At 35.5% G+C, this 16,016-nt stretch overlaps 1 protein-coding gene across 7 annotated transcripts in view; it reads left to right on the top strand.

Annotated features, from left to right (window-relative positions):
• Positions 1-16,016, top strand: part of GRIK2 (glutamate ionotropic receptor kainate type subunit 2) — a 732,858-nt gene that overhangs the window by 272,826 nt on the left and 444,016 nt on the right. For all 7 annotated transcript variants that reach the window (XM_042253366.1, XM_004011243.5, XM_060419222.1 and 4 more), the window contains 2 exons: positions 8,673-8,840; positions 12,975-13,232. In XM_042253366.1, the coding sequence (XP_042109300.1) occupies positions 8,673-8,840; positions 12,975-13,232 (426 nt within the window). The remainder of the gene's footprint in view (positions 1-8,672; positions 8,841-12,974; positions 13,233-16,016) is intronic.

The following is a 16,016-nucleotide window of genomic DNA, read 5'->3' as shown; positions in this document are numbered from 1 at the left end:
AGGTTGTGGTGGTGGTTTAGTCGCTAAGTTGTGTCTGAGTCTTGCAATCCCATGGACAGAGGAGACTGGCAGGCTACAGTCCATGGGATTCTCCAGTTAAGAATACTGGAATGGGTTGCCATTTCCTTCTCCAGAGGATCTTCCCAACTCAGGAATTGATCCCAGGTCTCCTGCATTGTAGAAAGACTCTTTACCAGCTGAGCTACAAGGGAAACATGTTGTTTCTTGAGGTAGAATTGCATTTCTATAAAATTCCCTCTTAGAACTGCTTTGGCTGCATCCCATCAGTTTTGAGTTGTCGTGTTTTCCTTGTCATTTGTTTCTAGAAATCTTTGGATATCGCTTTTGATTTCTTCTGTAACCTGTTAGTTATGTAGAAGCACATTGTTTTATTTTCACATGTTTGTGTTTCTTACAGTTTTTTCTTGTAATTGATATCTAGTCTCATAGTGTTGTGGTCGGAGAATATGCTTGATACAATTTCAGTTTTCTTAAATTTACTGAAGTTTAATTTGTGACCCAAGATGCGCTCGATCCTAGAGAATGTTTCATGTGCACTTGAGAAGAACATGTATTCTTCTCCATTTGGATGGAACATCCTGAAGATATCAATGAGATCCATCCCACCTAATATATCCAAACTTAAACTTAATGTTTCCTTATTAAGTTTCTGTTTTCACGAACTGTCCATTGGCATGAATAAGGTGTTAAAGTCTCCTACTATTATTGTGTCACTGTCAATTTCTCCTTTTATGTCTGTTAGTGTTTGTCTTATGTATTGATTTACAATTGTTATGTCTTCCTCTTGGATTGATGCATTGATCATTATGTAGTATCCTTTCTTATCTCTTGTAAACTTCTTTAAGATCTATTTTGTCTGATATGAGGATTGCTACTCCAGCTTTCTTTTGCTTCCCATTTGAGAGGATGGAATATATTTTTCCATCCTCTCACTTTCAGTCTATATGTGTCTTTAGGTCTGATGTGGGTTTCTTGTAGACAGCATATATATGGGTCTTAGTTTTGTATCCATTCAACCACTCTGTGTATTTTGGTTGGGGCATATGGTACATTTACAATGAAAGTAATTATTGATATATATGTTCCTACTGTCATTTTCTAATTGTTTGGTGTTGATTTTATAGATCTTTTTTCTTCTGTTGTATTTCTTGACTGTATAAGTCCATTTTAACATTTGTTGTAAAGATGGTTTGGTGGTACTGAATTCTCTTAAATTTTGCTTGTCTTAAAAGATTTTTATTTCTCCATCAATTTTTAATGAGATGCTTGCTGGGTACAGTAATCTTGGTTGTAGATTTTTCCCTTTCAGTACTTTAAATATATCCTGCCATTCCCTTCTGGCTTGCAGAGTTTCTGTTGAAAGATCAGCTGTTAGGCATTAGGGGTTTCCCTTGTATGTTACTTGTTGCTTCTCCCTTGATGCTTTTAATATTCTTTTTCTTTGTGTTTAGTCTTTGTTTGATTAATATGTGTCTTGATGTGTTTCTCCTTGGGTTTATCCTGCATGGGACTGTTTGTCTCTCTTGGATTTGATTGGCTATTTCCTTTTCCATGTTGGGAAATTTTAAACTATAATCTCTTCAAAATTTTTCTCATACCTTTCTTTTTTTCTTCTTCTTCTGGAACCCCAATAATTCAGATGTTGGTGCATTTGATATGGTCCCAGATGTCTCTGAGCCTATCCTCAGTTGTTTTCATTCTCTTTACTTTATTCTGCTCTTCAAAGGTTATTTCCACCATTTTATCTTCTAGCTCACTGATTTGTTTTTCTGCTTCAGATATTCTGCTATTGATTCCTTCTAGAGTATTTTTAATTTCAGTAATTGTATTGTTTGTCTCTGTATGCTTATTCTTTAATTCTTCTAGGTCATTGTTAATTGATTCTTGCATTGTCTCCATTTTGCTTTCAAGGTTTTTGATCATCTTTACTATCATTATTCTCAATTCTTTTTCAGGTAATTTTCCTATTTCCTCTTCATTTATTTGGACTTATGTGTTTCTAGTTTATTTCTTCATTTGTACTGTATTTCTTTGACTTTTCTTTTTTTTATTTTTAAGATGTTGTGTTTGAAGTCCCCTTTTCCCAGGCTTCAAAGAAAGTTGAATTATTTCCTTGAAGAAGGCTAAATTCTTTCTTCCTTTTGGTTTCTGCCCTCCTAAGTTTAATCAGTGGTTTGTGTGAACTTCCTACAGGGTTTGATTATGCTGAGTTTTTGTTTGTTTTTCCTCTGATGGGCAAGGCTGAGCGAGGTGTTACTCCTATCTGCTGATGATTGGGTTTGTATTTTTGTTTTGTTTGTCGTATAGATGAGGCATCCTGCACCGGGTGCTATTGGTGGTTGGGTGATCCCGGGTCTTATATTCAAGTGGTTTCCTTTGTGTGAGTTCTCACTATTTGATACTCCTTAGGGTTAGTTCTATGGTAGTCTAGGGTCTTGGATTCAGTGCTCTCAATCCAAAGGCTCAGAGTTTGATCTCTGGTCAGGAACGAAGAGTCCACAAGTGTTTGTTATGGCATTGACGGAGAGTAAAACAAATATCTGAAAATGAGAAACCAAAGATGAACCCCAGACAAATGAAAGTTACAAAATCAGGCAAATAATAATTAAAATAATGGAATATACACATATACATATATACCCATGAAGAAAGTAAAAACAGTCCAACAAATATAAAGTACAGTAGATTGATCTGGCAAACAAAGAAAATTAAAAAAGTATATTTACCAGTTAAGAACAAAACTAACTTAAGCACAGACTAGAAAACAAAACTAAAGCAAGGTGCCAAGTGGGAAACTAAGCAATGAAAAGAAAACTAACAAATATATGTTGAGAGGAAAGGAAAGGAATGAAAGAGTAGATATGCAAAGTTAGAGAGAGGTAGATGAAGAAGACTTATATACAAGAAAGATTAACTGAAAGGGGAAAAGAACAGTAGGAAAAGCAAACCAGTAAGTGTACGTAGTAGGAATGTGTATAAAAAATATAGTAGGTTTAAAAATTAAGAATTAAAATTATTAAAAATGAGAAAAGAGCAATAACAGAAGATGAAAGAAAAGGGGGAGAGGGAAGGAAAACTCCACAGAACTGCAAAAGCCCAATGTCAAGGCAGAGGTTTATAACAACAATAGAAATTGTGACTGAATATACATATATACATATACACCCATAAGCAAAATCAAAATAGTCCAACGAACATTAGGTACAATAGATTCACCTGACAAACAAAGAAAAACAAAAATTGTATCTACCACAACAAAACTAAGTAATAACAAAACTATAGCAAGGTTGCCAAGTGGGGAATAAAGCAATGAAATTAAAACTAACAAATATGTTGAGAGGAAAGGAGAGAAAGAAAGGAAAGGATAGACATACAAAGTTAAATAGAGGTAGATAAAGATGATTTATATACATTAAAGATTAACTGTAAGGGGAAAGGAAAAGCAAACAAAGGAATAAATGTAGAAAAAAATAATAGGCTTAAAAAATTAAAAATTAAAAAAAAAAAGGAAAATGAAAAAAAGAGGAAAACTCCACAGAACTGCAAATGCTCAATGTAGAGGTAGAGGTTTATGACAGTAAAAAAAAAAAAAAAAATGTGTCTGAGGAAAAAGAAAGAAAAAAAGCACAAAAGTGTAATTGGATTGCTTAGTGCCAATAAAATTGACAACTACAACAGAGCGGTATAAAAGGAAAAAAAAATCCAAAAGAATCTACAGAACAAGTCAAAAAATAAAAATAATAAATGTTTTTCTTGAATCGCTGCTGTCAGAGTCCTTTCCCATACCAGGAATCACAGTTCACCTTCCCTCCCTAGGATGTGCTCCAACACTGTGCTGATCTCTGGACCTGCTGTGGAGGCTGCTCAGATTCTAATCTGGTCCTATTCCTGTGTGTTCTTGCCTCCAATGTCCACAGCTATCAGAGCTAGCGCGTTTTCTTTTGTGGGCACTCTCAGTGGCCTTTTATATATTCCTTAGACACAGAGTCGTCTTAGTTGATCATGTGGATTTAATCTGCAGCTTGTACAGCTGGTGGGAAGGTTTTAGGTCTTCTTCCTTAGCCACACTGCCCTTGGTTTTCAAGTGTGGTTTTATTTCCACCTCTACATGTGTGTGTCATCCTTGGGCCTCAGCTCCTGCGGCTGCCCTGGAGGGATTGGGTTTGCCCCTGTGAGGGCCAGGTGTGGAGATGGTGCTGCTGCTTGGGTCGTAGGGGTTCTGGCATTCAGGGGGGTTGGTGGCTAGGGCAGCAGGAAATAGAGTGCTCTAGAGGGGTATGGCAACCAGTTTTGGCAATACACTCCAGTATTCTTGCCTGGAGAACCCCCTCTCTGACAGAGGAGCCTGGCAGGCCACAGTCTACAGGGTCGCAAAGAGACAGGACCAAAACGACCCTGTGAGCATAAATACAAGACTTTTTTTTTTGCCTGTGGCAGCTCTGACCCAGTGAGAGTTGAGTGTAAAGGTGGTGCAGCTGCTTGGCTTGCAGGGACCCTGGCGGCGCCAAGTGTGCAAGGACTCGGACTGCCTCTGCAGCAGGAGTTATGGCCCTATCAGAGCCCTTTTTTGAGCCTGGCGATTAGAAGGCCTTTTTGGCCAGTCTTTCTCCGTGACTCTGCCCATACAGGCACTTAGAGGGATATCTTGCCTGGGGTCTTTGTTGTTTGGCATGACAGGCACTTAAAGGGGGTACCCTGATTGGGATCCTACTCTAGTTCCACGCATCAGACACTGAAAGGAGCACCTTGGGTGGGGTCCTACTCTGTAGTTCAGTGTGTAAAGCATTTGATGGGCCAGCCTCTCTATTGTTCAGCTGCTGATGCTGGTGTGTGAAGAGAGAGGCTATGATGATGGCTTGACTGGTGTTCTGCCTGACTCAACAGTAGCGCCTTACTTCCATGGCTACCTGGTTTCCTCTACAGGCATTTCCCACCACAATCTCCTCCCTCACATCCCCTCAATCTGTCTCTCTACAGTTAACAGCAGCCCTCGCCCTGGGATTGCTCCACAATCCCTAAACTCCAGTTCCCAGCCACTGCCCCTTCCAGGAGACCCACATTCCTGCCTGGGGTATGCATGGCAATGGCAAGGAGTGTCTGTTCTCATTCCATCTAGACTGCCCCAGATCAGCTGTTTCACTCTCAGCCTTAAATGTTTTTTCTCTGACTCAGACAGTTGCCCTGACTTGGGGATTGGACCCCTGCTTCAGTTCCCCCACTTGCTGAGGACAGGTCCAGTCCTACTAACAAACACTCCTGTTTTTTCCCCTACTTCCTTCATCCTACCAAGTTTTGCATGGTTCTATATATTCTTTTCCATTGGTCAAGTACTCTTGTCCGCTCTCAGCTGATGTTCTGCATGCACTTCTGTGTCTGAAGGTGTATTCCTGATGTATCCATGGAGAGAGATGTACTCCACATCCACCTACTTTTCTGCCATCGTGTTCTCCCTCTAAACTTTCTGTTTTGTATTGGGGTGTACCTCTGTCCATGGGGATTCTCTAGGCAAGAATACTGTAGTGGGTTGCTATGCCCTCCTCCAGGGGATCTTCCTAACCCAGGGATCAAACCCAGGTCTCTCACACTGCAGGTGGCTTCGTTACCATCTGAGCCACTAGGGAAGCCCCAAGATACTGGAGTGTGTAGCCTCTCCTTCTCCAGGGGATCTTCTCAACCCAGGAATCAAACCAGCATCTTCTGTGCTGCAGGCAGATTCTTTACCAGCTGATCTACCAGGGAAGCCTTGCTATGAATATTCTTGTACATGTTTTTCTTTCTTCTTCTTTTTTTAGCTGTTTCAACTTTTTGTTTTATATTGAAGTATAGCCAGTTAACAATGTTGTGATAGTGTCAGGTGAACAATGAAAGGACTCTGTCATACATATTCATATATCCATTCTCCCCCAAACTCCCCTCCCATCTAGATTGCTGCATAACCTTGAGCAGAGTTCCATGTGCTCTCCAGTAGGTCCTTGTTGATTATCCATTCTAAATATAGCAGTGTGTACCTGTCCATCCCAAACTCCCTAACTATCCCTTCCCACCATCCTTCCGTCTGGCAACCATAAGCTTGTTCTTAAAGTCTGTGTGTCTGTTTCTTGTCTTGTAAGTTCATTTGTATCATTTCTATCTAGATTCCACATATAAGAGATGTCATACAATATTTCTTCTTATTTTGGTGAACATAGATATACAGTTTTTCTTGGACATAAAACCTGGAGCAAAATTTTGGGCCACAGAGTTGGTGTAGTCTCAATATTAGAAGACTCTGACACATCATTTTCAAAGTAGATTGTTATTTTGAAGAGAGGTGAAGGATAGGAAAGGTGTAACCTGCTATTATCATGTGTTGACCATTTCTGTATCCTTATTTTCTATTTATGCATGCTAAGTTGCTTAAGTCATATCTGACTTTGTGCGACACTATGGACTGTAACCTGCCAGGTTCCTCTCTGTCCATGGAATTCTCCAGGCAAGAATACTGGAGTGGGTTGCCATGCTCTCCACCAGGGGATTTCCCCCATTTTGCACTTATACCACATTCAAATTAAAATTTGAACAGAGAAAAGTATAAGATTCAGTTTTTCATTTTATTTTGCTGTTTAGAAATGACTTCAGGTTTGCACTTCTGGAATCAATTCTGTGTTCCTAATTAAGCTTAAGAAGTGGTTTCCAATTACTCAATTATTTTTCAGTTCCATATATATGATCTTACATTTCTGACTGCATATTTTTATTGAAGTCATCTTATCTCACGTTTTAGGAATTAGGAAGTTTTACGTATTTTGCCTGAATGAAATTTTGAAGAAAATTACTAATTTGTAGTGGAGCAGGCAAGGGCTTTCAAGTCAGGCATGAACAGATTCTAATGTTGCCTCTATCATTTGATAGCTGCATGATCTTCAGTGACAAGATAGTTTTCTGTAAAACTATACTACTTGGGATTGCTTTGAAGACTCAGTGAAATCTTAAACACTTATGTAGTGTTTGCTCTATGGTCATCACTGATTCTAAGTGCTTTCTTATGACATAATTTGCTCTCTATTAACAATTCTATGTACTAGCTCTATCATCATCTCTTTTTTTAGAGATGAAGAAACTCAGACTGAAGATTTAAGCAACTGCCCAATTTGCCTGGAATGACAAGTGGCAGAGCCAGAATGTAAACACAGTTTGGCTCTGGAGTCCATGCTCATACCACTGTTCTCCTCCACATATATGACATCTAATTTTGTTCTTGATGCCCATTAAGTATTTGGATGTCAATAAATACTTATTATCCTTCTGCTTAGCATAACTCACCATGATTTAAAACATATTCGGAGTATAATTTCACAATAAGTTGGCTGTTCTGTAACCATACCATCAAATTAGTTGAAAAAAGAGAAATATTTCTAACTAATATGATGTAAAATGGAATATTTCCAATTCTTCCTGAATATAAATTTGTCCAATCACTGTGGTATCTTCTGAGTCCTAATTCCTCATATTTGGAGGAATTATTACCATACCATGACTTTCTTACTCATTTAGAATAGGTAGTGTGCTGATGTCTCCCGACATTCATGTGTCAAAAGACTTTTGATGAGGTATGAATTGCAAGCTGTGGAAATGTCCTATTCAAGGGAGTTTATTTGTGAATGACTGTGCTGAGAGCACATGGTGTGAAGTTTGAAAGGGAGAAAAATAAATGTTCATTATTTTTAATGTTTTGGTTTCCTAAAGACAGAGGTTGGAGGATGTCAGCTATCAGGTGCTCCCCCTTTCATTTCATTCACCAAACCAACAAGGAAGAGATTCTCTTGGAGATAAAGTTCTCAGTTAGGTCACTCACAACTGAAGAGAGAAAGAGGATATCAAGGCTGGGACGCAACTGAGGGGACTGGCCTGAGACACAGCTGGTGGAAGGTGCCAAATGGAAAGAATACACTGTTAAATTATATTCCACATTTTATGACCAAAATTATTTGCTACAGTGTTACTCACTGCCTAAGGAATTTTCATTGTTTGGGAGAGCTATCTTTCAAAAATGTCAAGTCTTTTCTGAAACAGGATGTAGAGTAAAACACATAGAAAATGCTACTTTGTTTTTTTTCTTACAAGTAAAATGCTGCAATTTGCAAGTGAATTAAGTATTTTGGGTTTTTAACATGGTAAGTTATTATTAAACTTAAAACTATTAAAAATTAGGCTAAGGAATTCAGATGTCTGAATTAACAGAGACAAATTTAATATAGTTTTCCCAATGCTAACCTTATAGCTTTGTATCAATATAGAGGACTGATTATTTTGGAACTGTGTGCAAATCTTTAAGAGTTCAGTGCTTAATGCAGGATCTATACATACCTAGGCCCTAAAAGAAGCAACTACAAACTAAAAAGACAAAATCATATTCAAATCATAGAAAATTTTGATATCAATATCAAAGAAATTTTGCCAGTGTGAATTTATATTAAATGTGAATTTATGCATAAATTCAAATTTTTATTTGAATATTTGAAGTATTTATACTCCACATTCTTAGACAAATCACATTTACTCACACACACTCACACAAATTAAGTACCCAAATAACATACATAAAAGTACAGATACCTTCCAAGATTTTCTCTATCTTGTAAGAACTGTGTGATTTTTCCTTTCTTTGCCAGGTGGTATTTTTGAATATGTGGAATCTGGCCCAATGGGAGCTGAGGAACTTGCATTCAGATTTGCTGTGAACACAATCAACAGAAACAGAACCTTGTTGCCCAATACCACCCTTACCTATGACACCCAGAAGATAAACCTCTATGACAGTTTTGAAGCATCCAAGAAAGGTAATTGATAGATATTTAATAGTGTGTTTTCTGAAATTCAAATTTTTAGCTACTCTGAGAGATTTCTTAATCTACAAAGTAAGTAATAAGTCACTAGAAATATTTTCATGCAAATATTTCTTTTTGAGCTGCACTTACATATTTTTTTTCAGGAAAGGTAAAGTGATATGATTACTTGCTGAAAAAATGTGCTTATAACATGAAATGTAGTTAGGTCTGGGATAGTGAAGTTGTTTTCTTTTCCCCCATTAATCCTTTTGTTTTACTACTAAACTATTTCTATTTTAAGAACCTACTAAAATAAAAAAATACCATCAGTGGATTTTACCAAGGTTTACAATCCAATTTTACATTTTTATTTGCATTATGTGTCAATTCTACTTTACTACTGTGGTCTTAATTTACTGAGTATCTTGAAAGTTCTATGGTTCTAAGTGACTTTAAAATGTCAGCCTAATTTTAAAACTTAATTGGAAAAATTTGATCAGTCTTTCATTTATGTTGCCTATTTTTTAGCCACTTGATATTTCTTTTTGTAACTGAGAATAAATGACTAATGATATAAAAATTGGATTACATGAAGAAATAATAAAAATACCTTATGAATTTTATTTGTTATTTTATAAAGCTGTATTTTCAATATGAGTAGAAATATAATTTTCTGAGATATGAGTTTAATACATATGTTAAAGTAATAGAGAAACTACTGTCAAGGCATTATTTTAACCAAACAACAGGTTTAGAAATAAATATGTTTTGAGAGATGTTTTCATTGGCTTACTTTGTCTAAGTAGGTGATTTTTTTCTCTTGCATAGTTAGCATTCATGAAATTAAATTCCATAAGGTAGATTTTCTCAAAGGAGTGGACTTAGAAAGCGTTTGTTCTAAATTCTTATTTTTAAAACAGTGCTTGCTATTCTGTAATGCTAATATTGTTTTATTAGCTACCTTACATTGATAGAAATGTACATAATTACTTATAATTCTAACTCAGTACAGAGTTCTTCTAAATTCATTAATATTAATGGCAGTTGATAAGATATAATATTTCTTAAGATGAAAGTATCCTTCTTTTCCCCCAGCTAACTAGTGTTTATCAAAGCCTATGTTCTGCCTGCCCTTTGAATTCATATCTTTATGAATAAAAATAAGTTTCCACATTTCAGAACCATGTCAAGGTGATGAAAGGTTTTGAAGGCTGAAATAGGGGTAAAGGTTATTGTGAAATACGATGTGTGTCATCATAATTGCAAAATAAGTCATTAGCTGCAAGACAAGAGCATTTGATTAGTGATATCATTCATGATTATTTCCATTAGGAAGAAGAAGCTCTGTCTCAAATGAAATAATTTAGACCAAAGAATATGGAATATGAGTACAGTATAAATAAAATATTAATAGATTCTTAATGGTGACTTCAAAGTAGCAACATAAAAAAAAAAGTAGACTAGAATGTTCTGATAACAAACATCTTACTACCTTGGGAATATCTTAGCAAAATTATGAGGTGGTAAACTCATTTGGTTTTTAGAATATTAAAAAATATTTACAAATTTTTCACTCATTAAAAATCCATTGGGAATCTAATTCCTGAAGTGACTTTTGCCTGAAGCTGAAAAAGCTCAAATAAGTGTATGAATAACTTTCTTTGTGAGATATTGAAATGGTGGATATCATGGTTTGGATCTTGTCTTGTGAAGCACTTGCTTGTTAACCTATGACTGCCTGGGTGGCACAGCAATATGTAAAGAGATAATATGAAGTGAAAGTCGCTCAGTCATGTATGGAATTCTCAGCCCAAAATACTGAAGTGGGTAGCCCATTCCCTTCTCCAGGGGATCTTCCCAACACATTGCAGGCAGATTCTTTACCATCTCAGCCACCAGGGAAGCCCAAGAATACTGCAGTGGGTAGCCAATCCCTTCTTCAGCAGATCTCCCCAACCCAGGAATTAAACCGGGGTCTCCTGCATTGCAGGCGGATTCTTTACCAGCTGAGCTACCAGAAAATCCCACTAATAAAAAGGAGAGATCTAATATAGTTTTGAATCTTATGAGACCTCAGTAATATATGTGATACTGATATGATTCGTTATAAAATACCAATTCATTTGGACATTGTTAAACTTTTTAAAATTTATTTTTCCAAGGCAAGAATGTAAGTTCAATGTTTAAATTTTCACTGATATATGATCTTATATTTTTAATAGATAATACTGTTTTGCTCAATAAACTCTGATGCATTAGAATTTGAATTATTTTTTGAATCATATATTGCTTTTAAATGACTCCTCTGATACCCCAAAACTCTATTTTTTCTTTGAAACACTCTTCAGAAGCTCTGTATAAGCTAATATAATGTTTTTAACATTTCTTGATTTGTGACTTGTCAAAAATCTAGAGAAGGAAGGTCTTTTATTTTCAATGTATGTGAATTAAAATTTATGTGAGTGAAAAACTTGAAGCTCCAAACTTTCTACTGATTCAGAATTCTGATTATTACTTTAAAATTAATAATCTCTATGTGTTCAAAAACTATATATATATCAAATTACATTTTTGAAAAAAGATTAAACAAATGTGTTTTTTCTAACTAAAATTTATTAAATATCTCTGTGCTTAAGAATCCATCCATCAAATTGCATTTTATGTGGCAAAATCTCTGGAGGAAAAATCAGTAAATTTTGCACAGTAGAATGACAAACTATTTTGAAAGGATTAAGACTGAAAATCTAATTGATCCCTGAATCCCAGTAACAATCGTCATCTGTTAAATATTTTAGTCATCCTTATATATTTTCAGGAATAGACAGACTATTGCCTCTTGGAACAGACTTCCATATTTGAACATTTCTTAAGTTGTGTCAGAATTCATGAGACGCTTCTATACATTTGCCCTAATTCTTCCTTTTCCAGTCAAAAGAAACAAATTTTAGCCTCTTTCACAGATCAGATTCTTCATGTATTTAAAGATGAGTTTCATGTTTCCAGTAATTATTGACTTTCTAGACCCAGACTTATCAGTTGCTTTAGTATACCTTACACAATTTAAAGTCCTGTCACAGTTTTGCTATTCCTGTCTGAATACCTTCTAATTTGTTTATGTGTATCTTAATTACTATAATTATTATTTATGTGAATAAAATTTTCTACATGTAAATATAAAGTTAAAACTAATTTAGTACATCATAAAAGTCTTATAGTGTCCAAAAGCCAAATAAATAAAGATGATTAAATATTTCTGTTTTTAATTAAATACTTTGATGTTCTTCCTACTCAGTGAGATTAATCCCTATGAACTCACCCTCTGTGACTCATGTCAGGTTTTGTATGGGCCTTTGTATGCACAGCTTGACCTATATCATCAGATATTGCAGACACTAAACTATGTGCCCATCCATAGCATTATAGATGGGCCATGAAAAATAGATGGATTCTTTTTTTTAATATAAATTTATTTATTTTTATTGGAGGTTAATTACTTTACAATATTGTATTGGTTTTGCCATACATCAACATGAATCCGCCACAGGTATACACGTGTTCCCCATCCTGAACCCCCTTCCCTCTTCCCTCTCCGTCCCTCCCATCCCTCTGAGTTGTCCCAGTGCACCAGCCCCAAGCATCCAGTATCATTCATCAAACCTGGACTGGCGATTCATTTCATATATGATATTATACAGGTTTCAATGCCATTCTCCCAATAGATGGATTCTGATTCAGAATCTGAAATTGTAGAGGATGACCAGAGAGTTTGGGAAGGAACATTATTCCCCTGATTCGAAGTATTTCCCTGAAGAATCCCCTGGATATGAAGTATTTTTGCAAAATGAATATTCACCCCTTAAATTCTAAAATATTCTCTCTCTTTCTCCTTCCCCCTCTCCTCCCTTGACATTATTTGTGGAGTTTTTATATTTGAACATTAGGCTGTAGGTGTCTAGGTGAATTTCCCTTCTAGCAAACTGAGAATATTTGGAGTTAGGCAAAACGTAAAATAAGCTAGATGTAGATGTTATATTAAGGGCAAACAAATCGTCCTTCAGAATGATGCCTTTGGGACAATGATAATGTGGTTCTGTTGGCACACTGGCATCTCCTCTCATTACTGACAGACTTCTGTCTCCTCTGCAGCCTGTGATCAGCTGTCTCTTGGGGTGGCTGCCATCTTCGGGCCTTCGCACAGCTCTTCAGCAAATGCAGTTCAGTCTATCTGCAATGCTCTGGGGGTTCCCCACATCCAGACCCGCTGGAAGCACCAGGTGTCAGACAACAAAGATTCCTTCTATGTCAGTCTCTACCCAGACTTCTCTTCACTCAGCCGTGCCATTTTGGACTTGGTGCAGTTCTTCAAGTGGAAAACTGTCACAGTTGTCTATGATGACAGCACTGGTAAGAAAAAATCAGTAGCCTTTGGGGCTGTGCTTTAAATGTAGATAATTTTCTGAAACTCTTTTGAGATTCTTGCTGTGTTATTGTTTTTTGTTTTAAAATTAAGGGATAGAAAAACATTTGTAATCAAACACTAATTTCATATATCCAAATAAAGAACAACTAAATCACACATTTTTTTCCTGTGTATGAGTAAAATAAGCACTTTTGTTGTGCGAATGATCAGTTACTGTGAACTATAGTGTTGGATGAAGGATAGAGATAGTATGAAATATCACATTGAAACATTTACTCAACCATTTTTTTTCTACCAGTTTCAGTGTATTTTCCCAAAGGAAAGCCTTATAATGAGCTGTCACTGAAACTTATCAAGAAATCTAGAGAAATAAAGAAATTTAGAATTTTGCCTTAACATTTTCTGTATTTATGTGCAAAGAATGTGTATGAAAAATAATAACCTTTCTATCTGTATAGCATGTTAAAACTGTTTATATGCATACATAAAGGCTTACTACATGGTATTTATTTTTGTGTCTTTAAATGAATATTTGCTGGCTAGAGGTTGTCTGTGCTTTCTTGTTGTAATGCATGTTATTTTATATATGAATGGTTATCTTGAAGTATCAAATAAAAATAAACCTCAAAAATACAAAGAAAGTAAAAAGTAAAATAAAGTAATGATTTGCTTGGAAGTTATATTGGTGAAGAAACTGCATACTATTTTATTACCTAGTGATAAGAAATGTCACCTTAAGATGTTTATCACTGGTCTACAGGGAGTTACAGGGTTGGAGAAACAATGTAAATAATTTGAAATTTTTAAAAAATGGGATAAGAAAGAGTAAGTCTTAATATACATTAATAGTGTAATTTTGCAAGCTTTTCCCAGGTGGCACAGTGGTAAAGAATCTGCCAATCAGTGTAAGAGACACAGAGACGAGAGGTGTGGTATGATCCCTGGGTCAAGAAGATTCCCTGCAGTAGGAAATGGAAACCCATTCTTGCCTGGAAAATTCCATAGACAGAAGATCCTGGCAGCTACAGTCCACTGGGTCACAAAGAGTCAGACACAGCAGAGCACACACATGCGCACACACACACAAGTGTAATTTTGCACTTTTTAGTTAAAAAAGTAAAATTTTTATTTAAAACTTAATTTTAGAAAGAATACTTAAATTCCTAAAATAACCTAAGTACCTTTGATGTGTTTTTTAGCTTCAAATAGAGTTACTAAATTTATTGCATTGTTTTATTCTAAATCATTATTTTGTGTCATCGATAAAGTTATATATGCCAAATTATGAATGGCAGGTTCTATGTGAATGGTTTCTCCGAGCATGTATAACATGATGTTCCAGGGCTAGCTCAGTTGCAAATTGGTCCACTTATGTTTGTATGTGTGTGAAGTCACTTCAGTTGTGTCCAACTCTGTGCAACCCTATCGACTGTAGCTTGCCAAGCTTTTCCATCCATGGGGTTCACCAGGCAAAACTAGGCATGCTCTTTACCATTAGTGCCGCCTGGAAAGCTCCACTTATGTTTATGAATGGTCGTATATAGAAATATACAAAATATGAATATAAATTCATTCTGAGTCTATTGTTGATTTACTTCTCCTTTCCTTCCTGTTATAATGCAGGTGAATTCTGAGTAAATATTATATATCCTCATATGTACATGCACATACACATGGTACATACACACATATATTATATATATATGTATGTTAGATGTGATATTTTATACTTATTTATTATCCTAAAGCCCCTCATAGTAGAAAGACAGTTGGCAAATGTCTGAAATGTTTATGATATACCACCTTTCCTTACTATTCTGTTTGTATGCATATGGGTGTGACATTTTTATTTCATATATGTGGTTCTTGAGTGAGTGAAAAAAGGGATAATAAGATTTGTAATCAAGGTCACATCATAATCTCGCAAAGCAGTGTGTCATATATAATTGATCCTTTGCTGGAGTATTATTCTAAGTATTTACTTCATTGTGACAAATTTAAACAGATATATATATATATATATATATATGTATATATAGTCAGTTAATTAGATATATAGACCTTTAATGGAAACTTGACCTGAGATTAAACTTATTAAAAAGTTTAAGTTACTATTTAAAAGAGACTTTACCACAGCTAACACTTCAAGTTGATATCAATACTTACATATTCCAAAAGTCTTTGATTATTTCAATATGAATGCTAAGAGTCATTACAGGATTATTCATAGAATAGGTATCCTTAAAAATCATCTGAGGGGAGAAAAAGCACGTTAATGCTTCATTTTATGCAATATTTAATCCAACAAATTTTGATTAAGCATCTGCTACATGCCAGGGACAATACCAGGTGTGAGTATATGCCAGTAAAAGAAACAAAATCCTGGCCCTTCTTGAGTTTCTAGTTTATAATTAAGGACATGAAATTATTCATGTTTTTAGTATTATTTGTAGTGAAATAATTGCCTCTATAACCACTGTATTGTGTGTGCTCTTCCCTTTAACAGACTTGTGAGAACTTTGCTATTCTTAATTATTTTTTTAGAGGCTAGAGCTGACTCAAAGATACATAGAAGATTCTCTTTGAACTGTGTTCATAAATCCATAGAAGTAGGCTTTTTTTGTTTGTTTGGATATGTTTAAAAGTCTCAAGGTGGAATTTTAACAACAGAACTCAACAGAGAAAATCTGTAAACTTCCCAAGTAAACAAGATGACTATTTGATCATGTGGGAGAAAATCTGATGACAGCTAGGACAGTGAACTGAAA

The sequence above is a fragment of the Ovis aries genome, chromosome 8 (genome assembly GCF_016772045.2).
Source record: "Ovis aries strain OAR_USU_Benz2616 breed Rambouillet chromosome 8, ARS-UI_Ramb_v3.0, whole genome shotgun sequence".
Lineage (NCBI taxonomy): Eukaryota > Metazoa > Chordata > Mammalia > Artiodactyla > Bovidae > Ovis > Ovis aries.
Note: the sequence above shows the minus strand (reverse complement) of the source record. Positions and strands in the feature narration are given on the sequence as shown.